General features: G+C 48.1%; 1 protein-coding gene across 25 annotated transcripts in view; it reads left to right on the plus strand.

Moving 5' to 3' along the window:
- The window catches only part of PPP1R12B (protein phosphatase 1 regulatory subunit 12B), a 135,392-nt gene that overhangs the window by 63,519 nt on the left and 55,198 nt on the right, over window positions 1-16,675 (plus strand). For 24 of the 25 annotated variants that reach the window (XR_011682798.1, XR_011682801.1, XR_011682800.1 and 21 more), the window contains exon 13: window positions 3,375-3,560. The exons of the other annotated variant lie outside the window; for it this stretch is intronic. Coding sequence is in view for 1 of the 24 variants with exons in the window: in XM_071449873.1 (XP_071305974.1) it covers window positions 3,375-3,560 (186 nt within the window). In the remaining 23 variants the exon portion in view is untranslated. The remainder of the gene's footprint in view (window positions 1-3,374; window positions 3,561-16,675) is intronic. 25 annotated transcript variants of the gene reach the window in all.

Genomic DNA, 16,675 nt, shown 5'->3' on the forward strand with positions numbered 1-16,675 from the left:
TCGAGGAGCCAGGGGTTATATTTAACCATTGTTCTTAATAGCCACCACTGCAGCCAACTTCCATACCCAAATCCCAGTTTGATCTCTGCAACACCCCATGGCAGTGTGTTTAAAGAATAGTTATGTGCTTTGTGCAAACCTTTTTTATTACCACATGTGGAAGCTTTTTAGGAGTGTGAAGGTTCTGAAGTAAAAGTTTTTAATGCCTTTAAAGTATTTCTTAAAGTCAGAAGTAGTTTTTTTGGTTTTTTTTATTGTTTTGAAATGTTGCTTTACATTTCATTGCTCATTCCCTGCTGGTTCTGTTGTGATAATGTTAGAGAATGAGGAGCAGTGTGTCAGTGCCTTTTTTTATTTCTGACGTTGAATTATTCAGCATAATTTCATAGTCCTCCCTTTCACAGACTCCTATGGATACAGCTGTTAATTAACAGGATTCCCTGGCTAACCTTTATATTGCAATTTTCTGGTCCAGTTCAGATTGAATGTGAACAATGGAGTAATGCCTTGGAGTGCTCCTCACACTGTGCAGTGCCACCCATGCAGGGGACAGGCTGGGAGGTGGATTCCCACAGAGCTGGCAGTGCCTTGGCTCCCTTTGGAGGAGGAGGCTGTTCCTGCTGCCCCAGCACCACATTTCTCTGCCCATGTGTGTTGGAGCTGGCACAATGCCATCCCTGTGCCCTCTTCTTCCATTCCTCCTCCTCCTTTCCTCTTATCCCCCACATCACTGCTCTCCCAGGCACCTGGTGCTGCTTCCATCCTCACCCATTGCCTTTCCCTTCTGAAAAACAACCCTTGGCAGGGCTTTTTTGATAACCCTCCTGCATCCTCCCTTCCTGACCAAGTTCCTTCTCTCTCTTGCAACCACCCTTGTGCCCCAGCCTCTCTGCCTTGGGCTCTCCTAGGATGGTGCCACATCAACTCTGTTCCCCCAGGGCTGCCATCACCTTTTCCCCTGCTGATCCTCTCCTACCCTCCCCAGACACAGGCTCCTCTGCCCTCCTCTCCTCACAACACTCATTTATGCAGCTCCACTGCCCTTGCTCCACACTCCCACCCCAGCAGGGCTCCTCTTCCCACTCCCACCCTCCTCCCAGCCCATCTCCAGGCCTTGGCTTTTCCCTCTGGAGCAGAGAGCCAGGAAGGGAGGGACTTGCTTCCAACAGGACTTCCTGCTCCTGCATGCTCCAGGCATGGAGCATTCCAGAGAAAGCTCTGTTTAGAGTCTGGCAGAGGTTGCTACCTGGTGACAATGACTTGCTTGTTCCTGTGTGACCTGGATATGGCAGGCAGCCATCATCTGGGGAGCCCAAATGGGAGGTTCCTCCCTGTGGAGGCCTTCCAGGATGCTCTCTTGTCCCCTTTGGCTCCCCAGGGACCAGCTGCTCATGCTGGGCTTGCTGGGGGCCTTGGCATGTAAAACTGGCTTGTAAATTGGGTGCCTGGGTGAACAGGACTGGATCCTTTCTCTGGCCTCCTGTCCTTGGCTGTGCTCCTGCCCCTTCCCAGTGCTGTTTCAGCCTTGGGCTGCTCTCTGGATTCTTACTCTACAGTTGACTTCCAGTTTCATTCCCTGGCTTTCCCTAAAACCTGCAGCTCTGTCCTGGCCTGCTTCTTTCCTCTAGGTCAGCTTTTATTCCTGTGCAACTACTTTGGTCCATGTGCCCTGCCTTGGGAGCCATTAGGAGCAGAAGGTGAGAGCCAGCCCTGCTAGCCTTTGATCCTTCAGACAGTCCAGTCTGACCAGTAGCAACCTGGCATGCCAGATGCTGGGAAAGGTGTGGCAGGGCCCTAGGAGCCACTGGACTGCTCTGTGCAGGCAGTGAGCAGCGTGTGTGCAGGGCTTCGACATGTGTGAGAAGGAGATTCTGCCAGACTTCATCAAGTCTGTTTTCAGAGATATGCAGCTTTTCCTACTAGAATGGATTTTCTGTCCCATTAGGGTGGATTTTCTCTCCCTCTAGGCTGGATTTTCTTTGAAAAAGTGAAAAAATCCTTGTACAAGAGCCCTTTTTCTTTCCTCCTCCATCTTCTCCAAAATATGAACAAAAATACAGCTTTTCAGTAAGATTGGTTTTCAGGGCTTGCTTTAAACTGGCAAAATATTATTTCCCTTACTCATTCTTGAATATTTTTGGACAGCTGTGCTAACTATTTTCCAGAAATACAGTTTGTGCCAAACATGTCTTAAAGAGAGTTAAAGTCTGAACTGATCATCTTTGCCAAAACTTTAAGCCACTGGAAATAAGTTCTTAAAACTGGAAGTCCTGGACATCCTCAGGGGTCATGCAGCCAGCCCAGCTTTTGTCACTCTCTCATTTCCTGCTTTAAGCATCCTCATCCTTGCCCCTACCTTTCCCCAGGGCACAGGGTGCTCCATATGCCCTGCTTTCACTGCAGCAGGTTTTTTTCCTTCCCTGATCCTCCCCAGCTCACCCCCACGCCATTATTCTCTTGCTGGAACTGAGCTGGGCTTAGCTAAGCAGGGCTCTGCTGGCACTGGCCTGTGTGGGCAACCAGCAACAGCTCCTCTGCTCTCTGATCTCCTTGCACATGTTTTGCTGCCCTGTGGTACCTGCTCCCTTCCCAGCTGCCAGCCCAGCTGTGGGATGTGCTGTTGAGTATTTACTGTGCTCTGAAGAACGTGGTTTTGTGATGTTTTACAGTGCTTCCTTTGGTAGAAGTAGTGACCTGAGCAGTCCCTACATTTCAGCCAGTCCATCTCTAGCTACCTCACCCACTGCCATTGGCTCATCTACCTCCCCGGGCACCCCGTGGCAACCTGTCTCTTGCTGCCCCACCTCTCTCGGTGTGAACACTCCTGCTCCAGCCCTCCACAGCACCAGGTAATGGCTCCCAGAGACAACGCTCCAAAAGTCAGCGTTTGGGTTGGAAGTTCTGGAGTGGATTAGGGATTGGAGGTGTGCTTCCACATGGGACGTGCTGATAAGCAATTCCACAATGATAAGCAATCCCAGGATGGTGGTGTTGGACAGTCCCAGTGGTGGGTGTGGCTGGCAGGCAGGTGACAGCCCTCAGTGTGTCCCTTGTGCCCTCTGTCCCTGTGACACAGCGCGTGCTCAGGCTGCCCTCGGGTGCTCAGTGTACAAGCTCTTGGAGTTCCTTCCTTCTGCTTTTTCACCAGGTACATTGTCTGATCATTTTTGCTACTAACAGGGATGTGAAGGCTAATAATTCCTCCTGCTCATTCTTCTCCAAATTCTGTAAAATTCATTTTACTATGGCTGTTCTCTACAAACATATGAGTGTAAAGCGAGGAGGATGAACCGTCCATGCACTGTCGAGGAGGTTGGACTTGGTCAGCACTGGAGTTCACTTGCTTTGCTTTCCATATGTCTTCTTTATTTCAGAGCCCCTTTCAGGCAACAAAGTGATTCTGCTGTAGAGAAAAACACAGAGGGCAGCTGTGGCAGCACCCCTCTAGGTGTAATCACAAACCATGCTGTGCTCGGCGCTGCCAACGGCACTGGGAATGCCGGGGCTGCCTCCGCCCCGGGGAAGGACCTCTCGGCTGAGGAGGCCAGGGAGCGCAGAAGGTCAGTGAGGACTGGGCTCTGCTGGCCCTCCACGTGGGCAGCTCTCACATGGTGGTGATGGTGGGGGTGTAAGAACTGGTTTTTAGGTGTTCCATGCAGTTCCCAGGCTGCTGTCCCTGCTCTGTCGCAGGTTTTGAACTGAATCATCACTGGCTTGTAGGTTAAATTTAGTTTCATAATTTTCTACCTGTCTCTCAGGCATCTCAGCCTTTTTCTTCAGTACTAATCTCAGCTCCTAATCTCAGCCCATCCCAGTGTGTTTGCAGGGACACACAGCAGAGTGTGTCCACTCACAGTGGCTTCTGTAAAATGAATTCCATCCTAAAAAGAACATTGCACTGAGATACATTCAGATAAAGTCTGTCCCTCTGATTCAGCTCAGCTGTGTTTACTTATGCCCTGATGGAGATGTCTGTGCTACACAGGTCCCCCAGATTCCCTTTACAGTTACTGGGAGAAAACGCACATTCCTGGGGCGTGTAGGTGTGTGACACAGTAGGAGATGGACTCCAGCAGCAGGTGTGGCTTTGGTTCACTGGAAAGGCCAGAGGTAGGAGACTGCCATGTGCAGCTGAGGCTGTTCCAGCAGTAGCAGCAGTGGGAATGACTCTGACTCCAGCTGGTGGTGTCTCTTTCTTATCACATGGTGCTATTTTCAGACTGGGGAAATACAAACCTGGGGAGACAGAGCTCTTTTCAAAGGAGCTCTACCCTATGCATTAATTACAGAGTATGAAATGATCCATATATTCTTCTTGCAAACAGGTTAACTTTTCCAAAACCTGTCTCTTCTAATGGCATCAGTGAAAGCAAATAGTAATAAACAAAATGCAGTGATGAACTGAGTGTTTCTAACCAGCACTGAGTTCATGCAGAGTACCCAGTGCTTGGATTCTTCCAAACTGTCATAGTGATTTATTGAAATACAACCCTTCCTGAGTGCAGATAGTGCTCTGACACATCTTAAATGGCCTGAGGCTGAATGATGGCAAAAGCAATAATGGGAATTATCAGCTTACAGGGCTAAAGGTGCTGGGGCTGAGCTGCTGCACATCCAAGCAAGATGGGCTGTGCTGTTGGAAAATACTCAAACTTGTAATGCTGCTTGGGATTTTTTTTTCCCAGAGCTTGCACAGGGAACACTTGGAAGGTATTAAAACACTCATGAGGAGCCACGTTCATCAGCTTTGTGAGCATGGACAGTTTGCTCTAGCCAGTGCAGGGTATCTTTGGTGTGAAAACATTTGGGTTAGCCCTGGAAGTGCCTCTGTGTGCTCCTGTTGTGTAGCTGGAGGTCACTTGGCTTGGGGTCATTTGCAATTGAATCGAGATGAGCTGCCAAAAGACACTGCCAGTGCCCAGTGAGGTTGTGCAAGAGGACAGAGTGAGTATTGTGCTCTCAGTTCTCACTAAAGACCTTTCACAATGGTCTCTCCATTTTAGCAAGCCCAGAATCAAGTTGCAGAAGCAGGTTTTTCCCTGCAGAAGTGGGCTGCTCAAGGTCCCCCCAGACTTCTGGCATTGTCTGCAAATAAAGAACTGGACTGGGATAGTTACTTGTAGATGTCCAGAAAAGCATCCATTAATATTACTGCATTGGCATTTACTGCCAAATCTGTTTCTATAAATAATACAGAAGATCTCTTTGTCTCCTGCACTTTTATTAGAGAACCATCTCCTGTGAATTATGGTAATGTAAAGAGAAAACACCAGAAAATTCCTCCCACCTTTAATTGATGCTTTGAAACTACTGAGAGGAAAAAAGCCCAGAAATTATCCATTGTGCTCATGGGGGAGGAAACCTTACTGATGAATGTATGTCCTCACAGTGGGATAAAGTGACTGGGAGCTACCTGCACATTGGAACTAGGACACATGGACCCAGGGAGACAGGAGAAGTCACCTAAACAGGAAAAGCTTATTAGGGAAGGAGACAAATTCCAGTAAAAAAAAAGGCAAATGGCAAACAGTTGTCAGGGCAGTGCTGTATGGATTTCAGTTCCCAATGGCAGCTGTTGCAGGAGTGCTTGGGCTGCTTTGGTGTTTCCAAAGCACCAGCTTGCTCTTAGCAACAAAAACATAAACAGCCTGATCATCTAATTTTAGATCACAGGGATATCTCCGAACTTGTGGCCTTAAAATTATCTGTGTGAAGCCAAAAGGTTAAAGCAGAAGAGGTTTCTTAGGGCTGGGAATGAATGACTGGCATAGTGCTCTGGAGTGCTGGTTTGCATCCTGTGGTGGCCAATAAGCCTTACCCTGCCCCACCACAGTTTGACCCATGGTGATTCACCTGCTCCTTGTTTTCCTGCTGAATTGGTCAGGCTCCAGTAAATGCTGGAAAATAGTGTAAATTACAGGGGGAGGAAGGATCAACAGCAGAGGGGCAGTGGAGCAGAGATCTGCTTGGGGCATGCAATGCCACATGGTGCCAGCTGTGCCCGGTCAGGGCTGGGGCCTGGCTGCTGCCACATGTGTTCTGTGTGTCCTGCTGCACATCCCAGCCTTCTGTGAGTCCTGCTGCACATCCCAGCCTTCTGTGTGTCCTGCTGCACATCCCAGCCTCCTGACACTGCCACGTGTGTTCTGTGTGTCCTGCTGCACATCCCAGCCTCCTGACACTGCCATGTGTGTTCTGTGTGTCCTGCTGCACATCCCAGCCTTCTGTGTGTCCTCTGCACATCCCAGCCTCCTGACACTGCCATGTGTGTTCTGTGTGTCCTGCTGCACATCCCAGCCTTCTGTGTGTCCTGCTGCACATCCCAGCCTTCTGTGTGTCCTCTGCACATCCCAGCCTTCTGTGTGTCCTGCTGCACATCCCAGCCTCCTGACACTGCCATGTGTGTTCTGTGAGTCCTGCTGCACATCCCAGCCTTCTGTGTGTCCTCTGCACATCCCAGCCTCCTGACACTGCCACGTGTGTTCTGTGTGTCCTGCTGCACATCCCAGCCTCCTGACACTGCCATGTGTGTTCTGTGAGTCCTGCTGCACATCCCAGCCTTCTGTGTGTCCTGCTGCACATCCCAGCCTCCTGACACTGCCACATGTGTTCTGTGTGTCCTGCTGCACATCCCAGCCTCCCGGTGCTCCTCTGCAGCACTGCAGTGTGCTAATGCTGTGAGCTGGAAATGTGCCATCTCCCACAGCCACTGCTTGTGCCAGGCAGTTTCTTTTGGGTTTTTTCTGGGAATTTTGGAGCTGATGATGATTAGTGTGGTCTGGCCATTTGGATGATCTCCTGCCAAAAGCAAATTGTCTCCCATTGTCAGTGTGTTTGTCCACTGAACTCAAACAGCCCTGGCTCTGCTGAGGGTGGATTTCAGCTGTGTGGATGTTGTGCCTACAGTACCCCACACAGACCCAGCTCTTCCTAGGACAGAACTAATCACTTCTCATTTCTGCTGTGTACCTGTAGGTGGTGTGGAATGGGGGTTCCTGTTGGTTGGAGCCCAGTGCTGGATTATCCACCTTCATCCAGGGTGACAGCGGCCTCTAGTGCCACCAGAAGCTTCTTACCCAAGTTCTCTGCATCCTGTCTGTGCAGGTTCAGTGCAGGGCTCTGGTCCTGCACTGCAGCCCCCAGCAGAGTATTCCTGGTGTCACAGGCCTGGGCTGCTCAGAGCTCTGTCCCCTGGGCTTAGAAAGGGGCTGCAGGAGATCCTGCCATGCTGGAATTCCACTCAAGTGACTGGAATGTCACTTGAGCCATGAGATATCTGTGCAGGAAAGAAAGTCTGGGAGATCTGGCTGAAGCTTTTCATACTCTTCTTATGGAACTTTTACTTCCCAGAACAGCTGGAAATGTGACCATGCAGCCCACAGCTGGCACATGGGGTGAGACACACTTTGCTTGAGAACTTCTGAAAGGCAAGGCTGTGCTCTCAGTTATGTGGCCTGTTTGAAAGGACTCTTGAATTTGAAATCTCTCCTGGTTTGCCAAGAATTAGGATTTTTTTTACCCCCCCCCCCCCCCCCACCATTGTGTTTATACAACTGAATTCTGCTGTTGTGTGTGTTCTTCCTGTTCCTCAGGAAGGTTCCAGCAGGGTGGTTCCAGCACTTGCCATCAGACATGCTCTTAGAGACAGGAAACTCATCTCTCTCCTTACTTCTTAATTTTTTCTGACCAGTTTCTCACATAACTGCCCAATCCCTGGAAGTGTCCAAGGCCGGGCTGAACAGGGCTTGGAACAACCTGGTTGAGTGGAAGCTGCCCCTACCCATGGCAGGGGGTGGAACTAGATAAGCTTTAAGGTCCCTTCCAAACCAAACCACTCCATGATTCCATGACAAATCCAGAGTAGGAGTGAGGTGGACTTTTCTGGGCAGCTTTAGGGCTGGTGGCTCTGTTCAGCCCATGCCTTCTTGCCCTCTAAAGTCTCCCCTAGAAATACTTTTCAGCTGAAGGAAATTCACTGACATTCCAGGTGTGTTTGACAAACACTTCTGTTTCCTGCTTCATTCCCAAGGGGAATTTTTCATTCTAAGGATCCAGCTGCTAATTATAGTGGCATATATTATTAATATATTAATAACTGAGTCCTCCTTCACCAGTACTGCTAGATGAACAATTTTTGGCAAGTCCTTTTACCTCGTGGTTCTTGTCCTCTGGGCATTCTGAGTGTTTCTCCTCTAGGAAGATCATGGATGTGTCACCTGATATGTCCCTTAACCCTTATGACCTGACAAATGGAATAAAGGACCCTGATCTCTGTGAACATTAAACTTGGAGATTTGCATTCAAGGAGTATTTAAATTTCACTTGAGAGGAGCTGGCAGAAAGGACTGTGAGCAGTAGTTCACTGCTGCCATATTTTTAATAGCATTTGACTGTATAATCCTTATCACTGACTGATGTAAAGCTGAGTGGTCTTAATCTCCTGGGAAAGGTCCCTGGGGAAGCAGAGCAGTGGGATGCTCATGCAAGGAGCTGCTACAAGGCAAGGGAAGGAATACAGGGTATTCCTGTCCACACTACACAGTGGACAACAAGAAGTTAAGAGGTTTCTCTCTGCTGTGAAGAGCTGAACCATCATCTGGCACCTGCTGTGACAGCATTTCCCTGCCACTGCCTCTGCCTCTGCACTTAATCACCTTCAGATAAAGTTGTCCCTTTTTTCAAAGGCCGCTGGTGCAGATGACGTGGGAGGGCAGGAATTCTGCTGGCCTGGGATTGTCCATGTTGGGGAGAGGCGAGGTTGCTCCTGCTGGATCAGAATTCAGGCAGCATTTTTATTTTGAGTAAGGTCGAGGTGTGGGCTGGGGTCAGTGCTGTTTCCTGTAGGGGTGGTGAGCAGGTGTGTGCTGCATGCTCAGCCAGCAGGGCTTTATCCACCCAGGCCTCAGGGGAAGGGGGGTGGATATTTTGGCATTTGCTTTCAGCGGGGGAGCCCAGGCTGTAGGTTGGCCTGCTAACAAAAGCAGGAATCCATGCAGGATCCTTCAGGAATGGTCAAGGAAAGGAAGCAGGGACCACTTGAGCTAAGCATTGTAAAAGAACTGCAGCTTGGCAGCGTGGAGCAAGCAGCAGGTAAAACTGCCTTTTCCCCAGCCCTGTCCATGCCCAGTGTGTGTGCAGTTCCTCTTGGCTTACTAATGGGAACCCCTGCCCTGCTGCACCTGCTTCACCCTGGGTCTAACAGCAATAATGGCACCTCCTGGCTCCAGTGCCATTCCAGTGCCACTGCCTGGATGTTGTGGGGCTGGGCTTTACTAACTTTGACAAATTCAGCTACTTCTCTGTGCCCAAAATGGCTATTAAAGCCAAGGATGTACCTGAAATATTTGTAGAGATCCTGTGTGTCACTACAGCTGAGAGCTAATTCAGCACTAAATCAACTAGTCTGATTTAAATTCTGTGCTCCACGGTATTGACCTGGGGATGTGACAGTTGGAGGAGCCAAAGAAGCCAAGTAACCTCCTTGGCATTTCTATTTGAAAAGTTTCTGTGCAGGCTTAATTTTCTGTAGCCGAGAACAGTAGACACTGAAAATTGAGCCAAAGCCACTGGCTAAGAAATTGCAGTGTGAGCTCAGTAGGAAATGGAAATCTTTGATACATTATTAATATTCAGTGATATTTTGCATAATTCAGCTGGGACTGATCTGTGATCCTGTTCCTCGGAGCTGCTCAAGCATCTCCTGCTCCCACAAGGTGGCAGTGGAAGGCTGCTGGGATGCACTGGCAGGCAAACACTGCTCCTCGGGCTTATTTGGTTCAGCAGCTGAATTTGATCACCATCAAGTTTTGATTTTACTTTATTTTTTAGTTGCAGAAGACAATTTACCAAACACTCAGAGTTTTGCCCAGTAAAGTTTTTTTGTTTTCTCAGGGATTTTCTGCCCTGGAAAATTTCCTGTTTCAGACTGTGAACTAGCTTTTGGGAAAGCTCTAACAGGTCTGCTTAAAGTTGTTGAAAATGTCAAATTGTGTTGGTTCAGTTGCAAACGAGAGGGATGCTGGCAGAGGCAGGACATTGGTTTCCTCTGTCAGTGTCAGGAAGTTCCATCCTGTTCCAATTCCTGCAGCAGATTTTTAATGCAAGGATGCAGCTCCTGAGAACTGCAGACAGTGCACCTTGTTCCCTATCACAGTGATAACCCACTCAGTGCTGTGTATTGACAGCACTGGAGTCGTGTGCTGAACACAAACAATTCCAAAATATTTCATCCTGGTAAGCTTTGTGCTTGTGATGGTCACAGCTGACACATTCAGTGACAGGGTCATGCTGCCAGTTCAGGTGGTGTTGGCTGTCTCTGCCCTGGGGTTGCAGCACTTTTTGCTTTTCTCTTACAGAAAGAATTCCTGGATTGTTTTTGGTTTTTAAAAAAATAAGTGTTCTCCTCTTCTGGCAGAAGTTTAAAGGTCTGAGTTCACAGCAACAGTTACTGCAGCCAGTTTAGGGAATGTGATCACTGTGATGTTTGTTGCCTTTTCACTCTTCACCATAATGCTGAGTGACATTAATTAATGTGAAGGGATTACATAGATCATTAAAACTTCTCATGTATGTGCTGACTCCCCCAGCCCCAAACTTGGTGAGCTCTCAGGAGTCCCAATGCTGTATTTTATTCCTCTGGCAGAGGGATTGCAGGGCTGTGTTCCCAGCTGGATCTGCAACCTGAGCACTCCTCACCTCGTATTGGAGCCATCCAGGCTGCCAGGGAAGCACAAGGAGCTGCTCTGGGGGCACAGCACAGAAGGAGCAGCTCTGCTGTCTGAGGGGCACACACAGAACTGAACATGGAACCGTGGAATGCTTTGGTTTGGGTTGGGAGGTTGGTCAGGATCTTACAGCTCATCTCATCATAAGGATGCCTTCCACTAGACCAGGTGGCTTCAAGCCCCATCCAGCCTGGCCTGGAACACTTCCAGGGATGGGGCATGGGAAAGGACCAGAATTGTTCAGAACTTCCTGATGGGAAATGTTCTTGTAGCCTCAGCTGTCGTACATTTAACCTCACCCCCTTGTAAATGTCCCATGGAAAGAAGAGTTCTGCAGGAATAAAGGGAGCTGGTTGTTCTGAATAACAAGTGGCAAAGATCACAATCTCTTAGTCTCTTGGATCAGCACCTGAACATGTTGAGCAAAGCAGTGCTGTGGGAAATAAAGAAGTTAATCTGCTGCTAGAGAACCTGCTAATCAACCTGCAACCAAAGTTTCAGACACCGAAACTTGCAGGAGCTGAGAAAGAATTCATTGTCCAGATTGAAACACAACAGCTCCCAGCAGCAAGAGCCTGAAAATGGGGAATTCTCAGCCAAGCCTTTTCGAGCCAGCTGTGAAAGGCTTTAGGACTATGATCTTGTTATCCTTCTGTCTTCAGCTTATTAAATAACTCAGCATTGTCAGGCTGTCTCCCCCCTCATTCCCAGCACCAGCACTCACAGTCTGATGTGTTGTCCTTCTTTCCTGCCTGGAAGGGTCTCTCAGAGCACATCCAGCTTCTGGCAGTTTCTCTAATGACTATTTCCAGTTGCAGAAGGCTGATGGGCAGAACGTGTCAGCACAGGGATAAATTCAGCGAAGAACCAAAACCTGTTGCTTGGATAAGAGAGCAGGAAAGTTTCTGACTGTTTCCATGTAGCTGCCAATGATTGACTTGCTGCTGGGGGCATAGTTCATTTTCTAACTTAAGGAATTGTATTTTGGGAACTGCTGTCAGCATTGTTGCCTGCAGAACTTGCACTTGCTTCTCCTCCCTCCTCCAGCTTACAGATAGTTATTTGCTAATGGCAACTCTCCAGTCAGGAGGAATGCATTGCTGGGATGCTGTACTTTTCCAGTTGTTTCCAGGAGAACAGTATCTGTACTTGAGACTTTTGCTGACTTTTATTTTTATCTTCCTTTTTTCACAGTGCATGTGAGTTTTTAATATACATACACGTATATATAAACATATATATGTGTGTGTATGCCTGAGAAATAGATCTATGTGTGACAAAGGCATTTTAAATCACTCCAGTGTTTGGAATAGGGATACTGTACTCTTCTTAAGAAGAGAAATTTCAAACATGTTAAGTCTGAGTAGCCACATAGCTTTCCATGTGGTGAACACACCTCCTTGTGCACAGGGAGCCCAACCTGTGCCTGGCTCTCCTGACCTGTGTTACCTGGATTTGGAAGAGCCAAAAGTCTGTCCTGGCTTCCAAGAAAACTGCCACTGTTGGTTCCAGTCTAGTAGTTCAGAGTCATTTCTAAGCTAGAAAGAGGTGAGAGGATTTGGAGAGGGCCTAGGAAGAGCTTTCCTCCAGAAGAGCCCATCAAGCTCAGCTCCAGTTCACAACCAGCAGAGTCTCCAGAGACTGGGGCAAACTGTGGTGATGAACCAGTTACTGTGTGCAGTTCATGTTCTTACTGTGCTGGCTGCAGGACCTGATTTATTGGAGAAGGACCTGACAGGGATGGAGGGAACCTGTCATGGCCCAATGCAGCCTGTGTTGGGTATGTATCTCAATTTTTAGTTCTGACATTCAGCAGAATGAAATTCCTTGAAGAAATTCTGAGAAGAGAGCAGCTGTAGAACTTGGTGGATGTTTAGCTTCCAAATTTGTTCCCAGGTGTTCTTAGAATGCCAGAAAGGTTTGAGTTGGAAGGGAACTTACAGCTTATCTGATTCCATCCCCTGCCATGGGCAGGAACACCTTCCACTAGACCAGGTGACTCCAAGCCCTGTCCAACCTGGCCTTGAACACTTCCAGGGATTAGGGGCAGCCACAGCTGCTCTGCCACATGTAGGTGATGTAAAACTCCAAGTATTGCACATTCTTGCTGTTCCCTCTGGGGCTTGGTGATGTTCTGCCAAAGGACTCCATGGTGGTGAATGGTGTTTGACAGAAACACTTAGAGCTCTGAGTGCCTGAAGGAGTTCAGGATGGCAGGATGGAGACCAGTGTCATAAAAGGATTATCAGAAGACTCTATGTTTCTTGGAGAAATTAATCTTCTGTTCTTGTTACCCATGCACCAACCAACAGGGCATTGTACCTCTCTTTTCTGCATCGTTCACCCTTGACTTGGGAGGGGTTTCTCCTCTCAGTATTTTCTTTCCTTCTGGCCAGCATTCTCTAACATACAGATTGCTCATGTATTCCTGGTTTGCCAGTCTGTATACCCAGCCTTCCTATCTCCTGGGTTGAATCTCCCCTTCTATTAGTATTGTATTGCAGCTCCTTTTGCCTTGATGTGGTGATGAGTAGTTGGGATCCATTTGAGTTTTACACTGTCCTTGATGAAAGAATTGACAGATGAAAGTAGGTGTTTTCTTGGAAATAGGCAGAATTAAGCTGAAGCCAGGTTCATCAGTCAGTTACCAGGTTTTTTTCCTAGGTAATACACAAACCAGAAGCCTGTAGCTCTCTCAGGGCAGCAGGACACACTTTTCTCTGTCTATGGGAGTTGTAAACCTCTGCAGTTGTTTTGCTGACTCTCACATACACATCTTGAACAATTTCTATTCTTCTCCTTGAACTTACAGCCAAAACTCTGGTAAAAATCTGTTCTGCTTTATACATGCCTTGAGCTTGGTGTGATGGCTGCTCTTATTGCAAGTATTTCTCAGAGAAAGCTTATTGCAAGGAAACACAACACATAGGGCCTTTCCTTTGAAGATCTGCTTGGACCCTGAGATATTTGCTTGAATTAAGAGGGTGACACAGGCTCTGCACTTGAGGCAACAGCATGTTCCTTTAAAACATAATTAAAAACTCTGTGGCTTGTTCAGAGGCTGCCTCACACCCCATTTGGTGCATGTGCCCTGCAGCTTGCTGTGCTCTGCAGTGTTTCTGCTCTGGAGAGCAGCATGCTGCTCTGCCTGTGCCATCCAGCCCAGCCCAGCCCTGAGCTGCATCTGACTCGCTGCCTCCTTCCTGTGCATTTGTTCTCTCTCACTCTTCCTGCCCATTTAGCACACTCAGGTCTCTCAAAATTCAGTTTGTAAGCAAAGTGACACATTGAAAAATTTGTCTTTTCTCTGCCTTCCCCCAGAATTAAAAACCAAAGCACACAGGGTCCCAAGCAGGACAGCACTGCCAGGCTGCTGTGTGCAGTTACAGGCACTGACAGCAGAGCCCCTCCTTTGGCACCTAGAGCAGGCTGTGGCTGCTCCCTTGCAGAAACCAGCTCTGTCACTGTGCAGTGGCTCTGCTGACTTGCCTCAGAAAATTCAGTTATCTCATGCTGTAAATGGCTTTGGGTGAGCTCCAGGAAGTGATGAATTGTGTAAATGGAAAGAACCCAAAAGTTGGTGAATGACTGCGGCTGCAGCCCAGGCTGAGCTGTGCTGACCTGCAGGATGTGCTCAGCTGAAGATCAAGTCCCTCTTACAGGCTGGACTCCCAGAATGGCTAATGATGCTGTGAGATGTCTGTATTTTTATATAGATTTATATAGTGGAAGGGAAAAAGCCTGGGAGGATGATGGGGTAAAAGACCCAAAATGGTTTTTCTCTTGCCATACCCAAAGCAAAGCTGTGGCTGAACTGCACCAAGGAAATGCAGCAGCCTCCTGCAAGTGCCTGGGCTGCCCCTTCTGCAGAGCCCCTCCCCATGCCTGGGGCTGACCTGGTCCCCATAGATTTGCCAAACCGTTCCTGAAACTCATTTGCAAACCTGTTTTGTCCTCTCTGTACCTGTAGCTCCTACATACCTGTGTCCTCATTGCAGACTAAATTCCAGTGATTTAAATTCCACTGATTCAAAGCCATTGCAGCAAAGTGCCTGCTGTACTGAGCTACAAATTTACTTGGTTTATACATTTCAGGAATTTATATTATTTTACTACTGCTCTGAACTTCATTTGCAGTATATTTTGCAAATGCCTTCTTCCTGTAGGTGGCTTATTGCTTCTGACTGCTGGGCAAACAGCAGTGATTCTGCTTGTGTCAAAAGCTGCAGAAAATGCTTATTGTTTCCTTAATGTGCCATTACCTGGACAGTGCACACACTGCAGCAGAGAGAGCAGGAGAGCTCCTGCTCTGCAAAATTAGGAGTTGCACAGCTTTCACTCATCAAACAGCAGCTTTTTTGTTCATGAAACAGCAGATCCTTGAGAGACAGTCATCCCTCTGGAGTGTAGGCGCTTCCCATGTTGGCATATCCATCACAGCTCCTGTGTCTGTCTGGATAATCAATGGCAAGAAATGAGCTCCTCTGCAGTGCATGCACATGGCTTGTGCTGGAGGCTCCTTGTGAAGGTGATAAATCACACCCTGGGAGTGCAGCTCTGCAAGCCCTCTCATCTCCATTGCAGGCAGCTCCCAGGGCACAGTTCAAAGAAGCACAGAATCTCCTGAGTGGGAAAGGATCTCAGGGATCATTGAGTCCAACCCCTTGCTGTACACAGACACCCCAACAACCCAACTCTATCCCTGAGAGCATCATCCAAACACTCCTGGAGCTCTGGCAGCCTCGGGGCTGTGCCCATTCCCTGGGGAGCCTGGGCAGTGCCAGCACCCTGTGGGGAAGAACCTTTATCACAATACCCAGCCTGACCTTCCCTGACACAGCTTCATGTCATTCCTTTGGGTCCTGTGCCTGGTCACAGAGAGCAGAAATCAGTGCCTGCCCCTCAGGAGTCTCCAGTGCAGCATCCCTGGCACAGACTCAATCCTTTGCACTTTCCTTGGCCCCTGGAGATCAGGGATGTTCAGTGCATTATCTATCAGGTCAATCCTTCCACCAGTTTCAGGTGAGAAGGCTCTCACATGAGCCCCACAACACCTGAGGAGCTGGGAGGTGACTGTCTGTACCTCCCACAAACCAAGAAACCCTGGAAAGGGGATTCCTCTCTGGAAGGCTGCTTTTGCTGCACAGCTGAACCAGCACTGAACACAGTCCTGAGGGTGGATAAAAGCCACCATGGCAGATTATTGTAGAATGATCCAAATTTCCAGATTCTCTGTGGTTTTGTCACAGTGCAGCAGTTTAGTGAACTTTCTAATAAATGTCTTAACATACTTGATCAGATGCAAATCCTTGTCAGCCCATTACTTTTCCATGAAGGTGGTGGACTAAAACCAGGAAAAGAGTCCAAGGACAAAGGAAGTGTATTCACCTTCATCCCTCACTTAGCTCACTGCCCTTTGAACACATGCAGACCTCTGGTACAGTGTTAATCTGGCAGTGATGGACCTGCAAAGAACATTCCAGCACCCTTATCCCTGTGCAGTGAGACAGTGTGAATAATCATTCCATATTAACCAGGCTGAGGAGTAAAGTTTAATTAACTGTTCATAAGACTGAAGCCTCTCCTCCAGCATGGAAATCATTTACTGCTGTGCACTTCTTGACTCAAAGCACTGCTCAATTCCTCACCAGTTCCTCCCAGTGAATGCCAGGGTAGAGGCTGCAGTTTATGTTTTCTCATGTGAATAATTCTTTTGAATTCTCCCAGCTTTGATGAAATCTAGTTGTGCACAAGTCTGTGTTTAAATGTGGGTTTTTCAGTGTTAAGGATCTTGATTTACACAGGGTGTGAAGGTCATTTCTTTATTTCCATGGCTCTTTCCAAGGTGTGTCTGTGTGCTGCCTGCAGTTCAGTGGCTCCCAGTGTGATGGGTTTCATATTGATGAAGGCAGCAGATTGCAGGAATATGATCGTGACTGTAATGACAGGAA

This window comes from Agelaius tricolor, unplaced genomic scaffold (genome assembly GCF_023055355.1).
Source record: "Agelaius tricolor isolate 1412-34295 unplaced genomic scaffold, bAgeTri1.0.p SCAF_30, whole genome shotgun sequence".
NCBI classification, from domain to species: Eukaryota; Metazoa; Chordata; class Aves; order Passeriformes; family Icteridae; genus Agelaius; species Agelaius tricolor.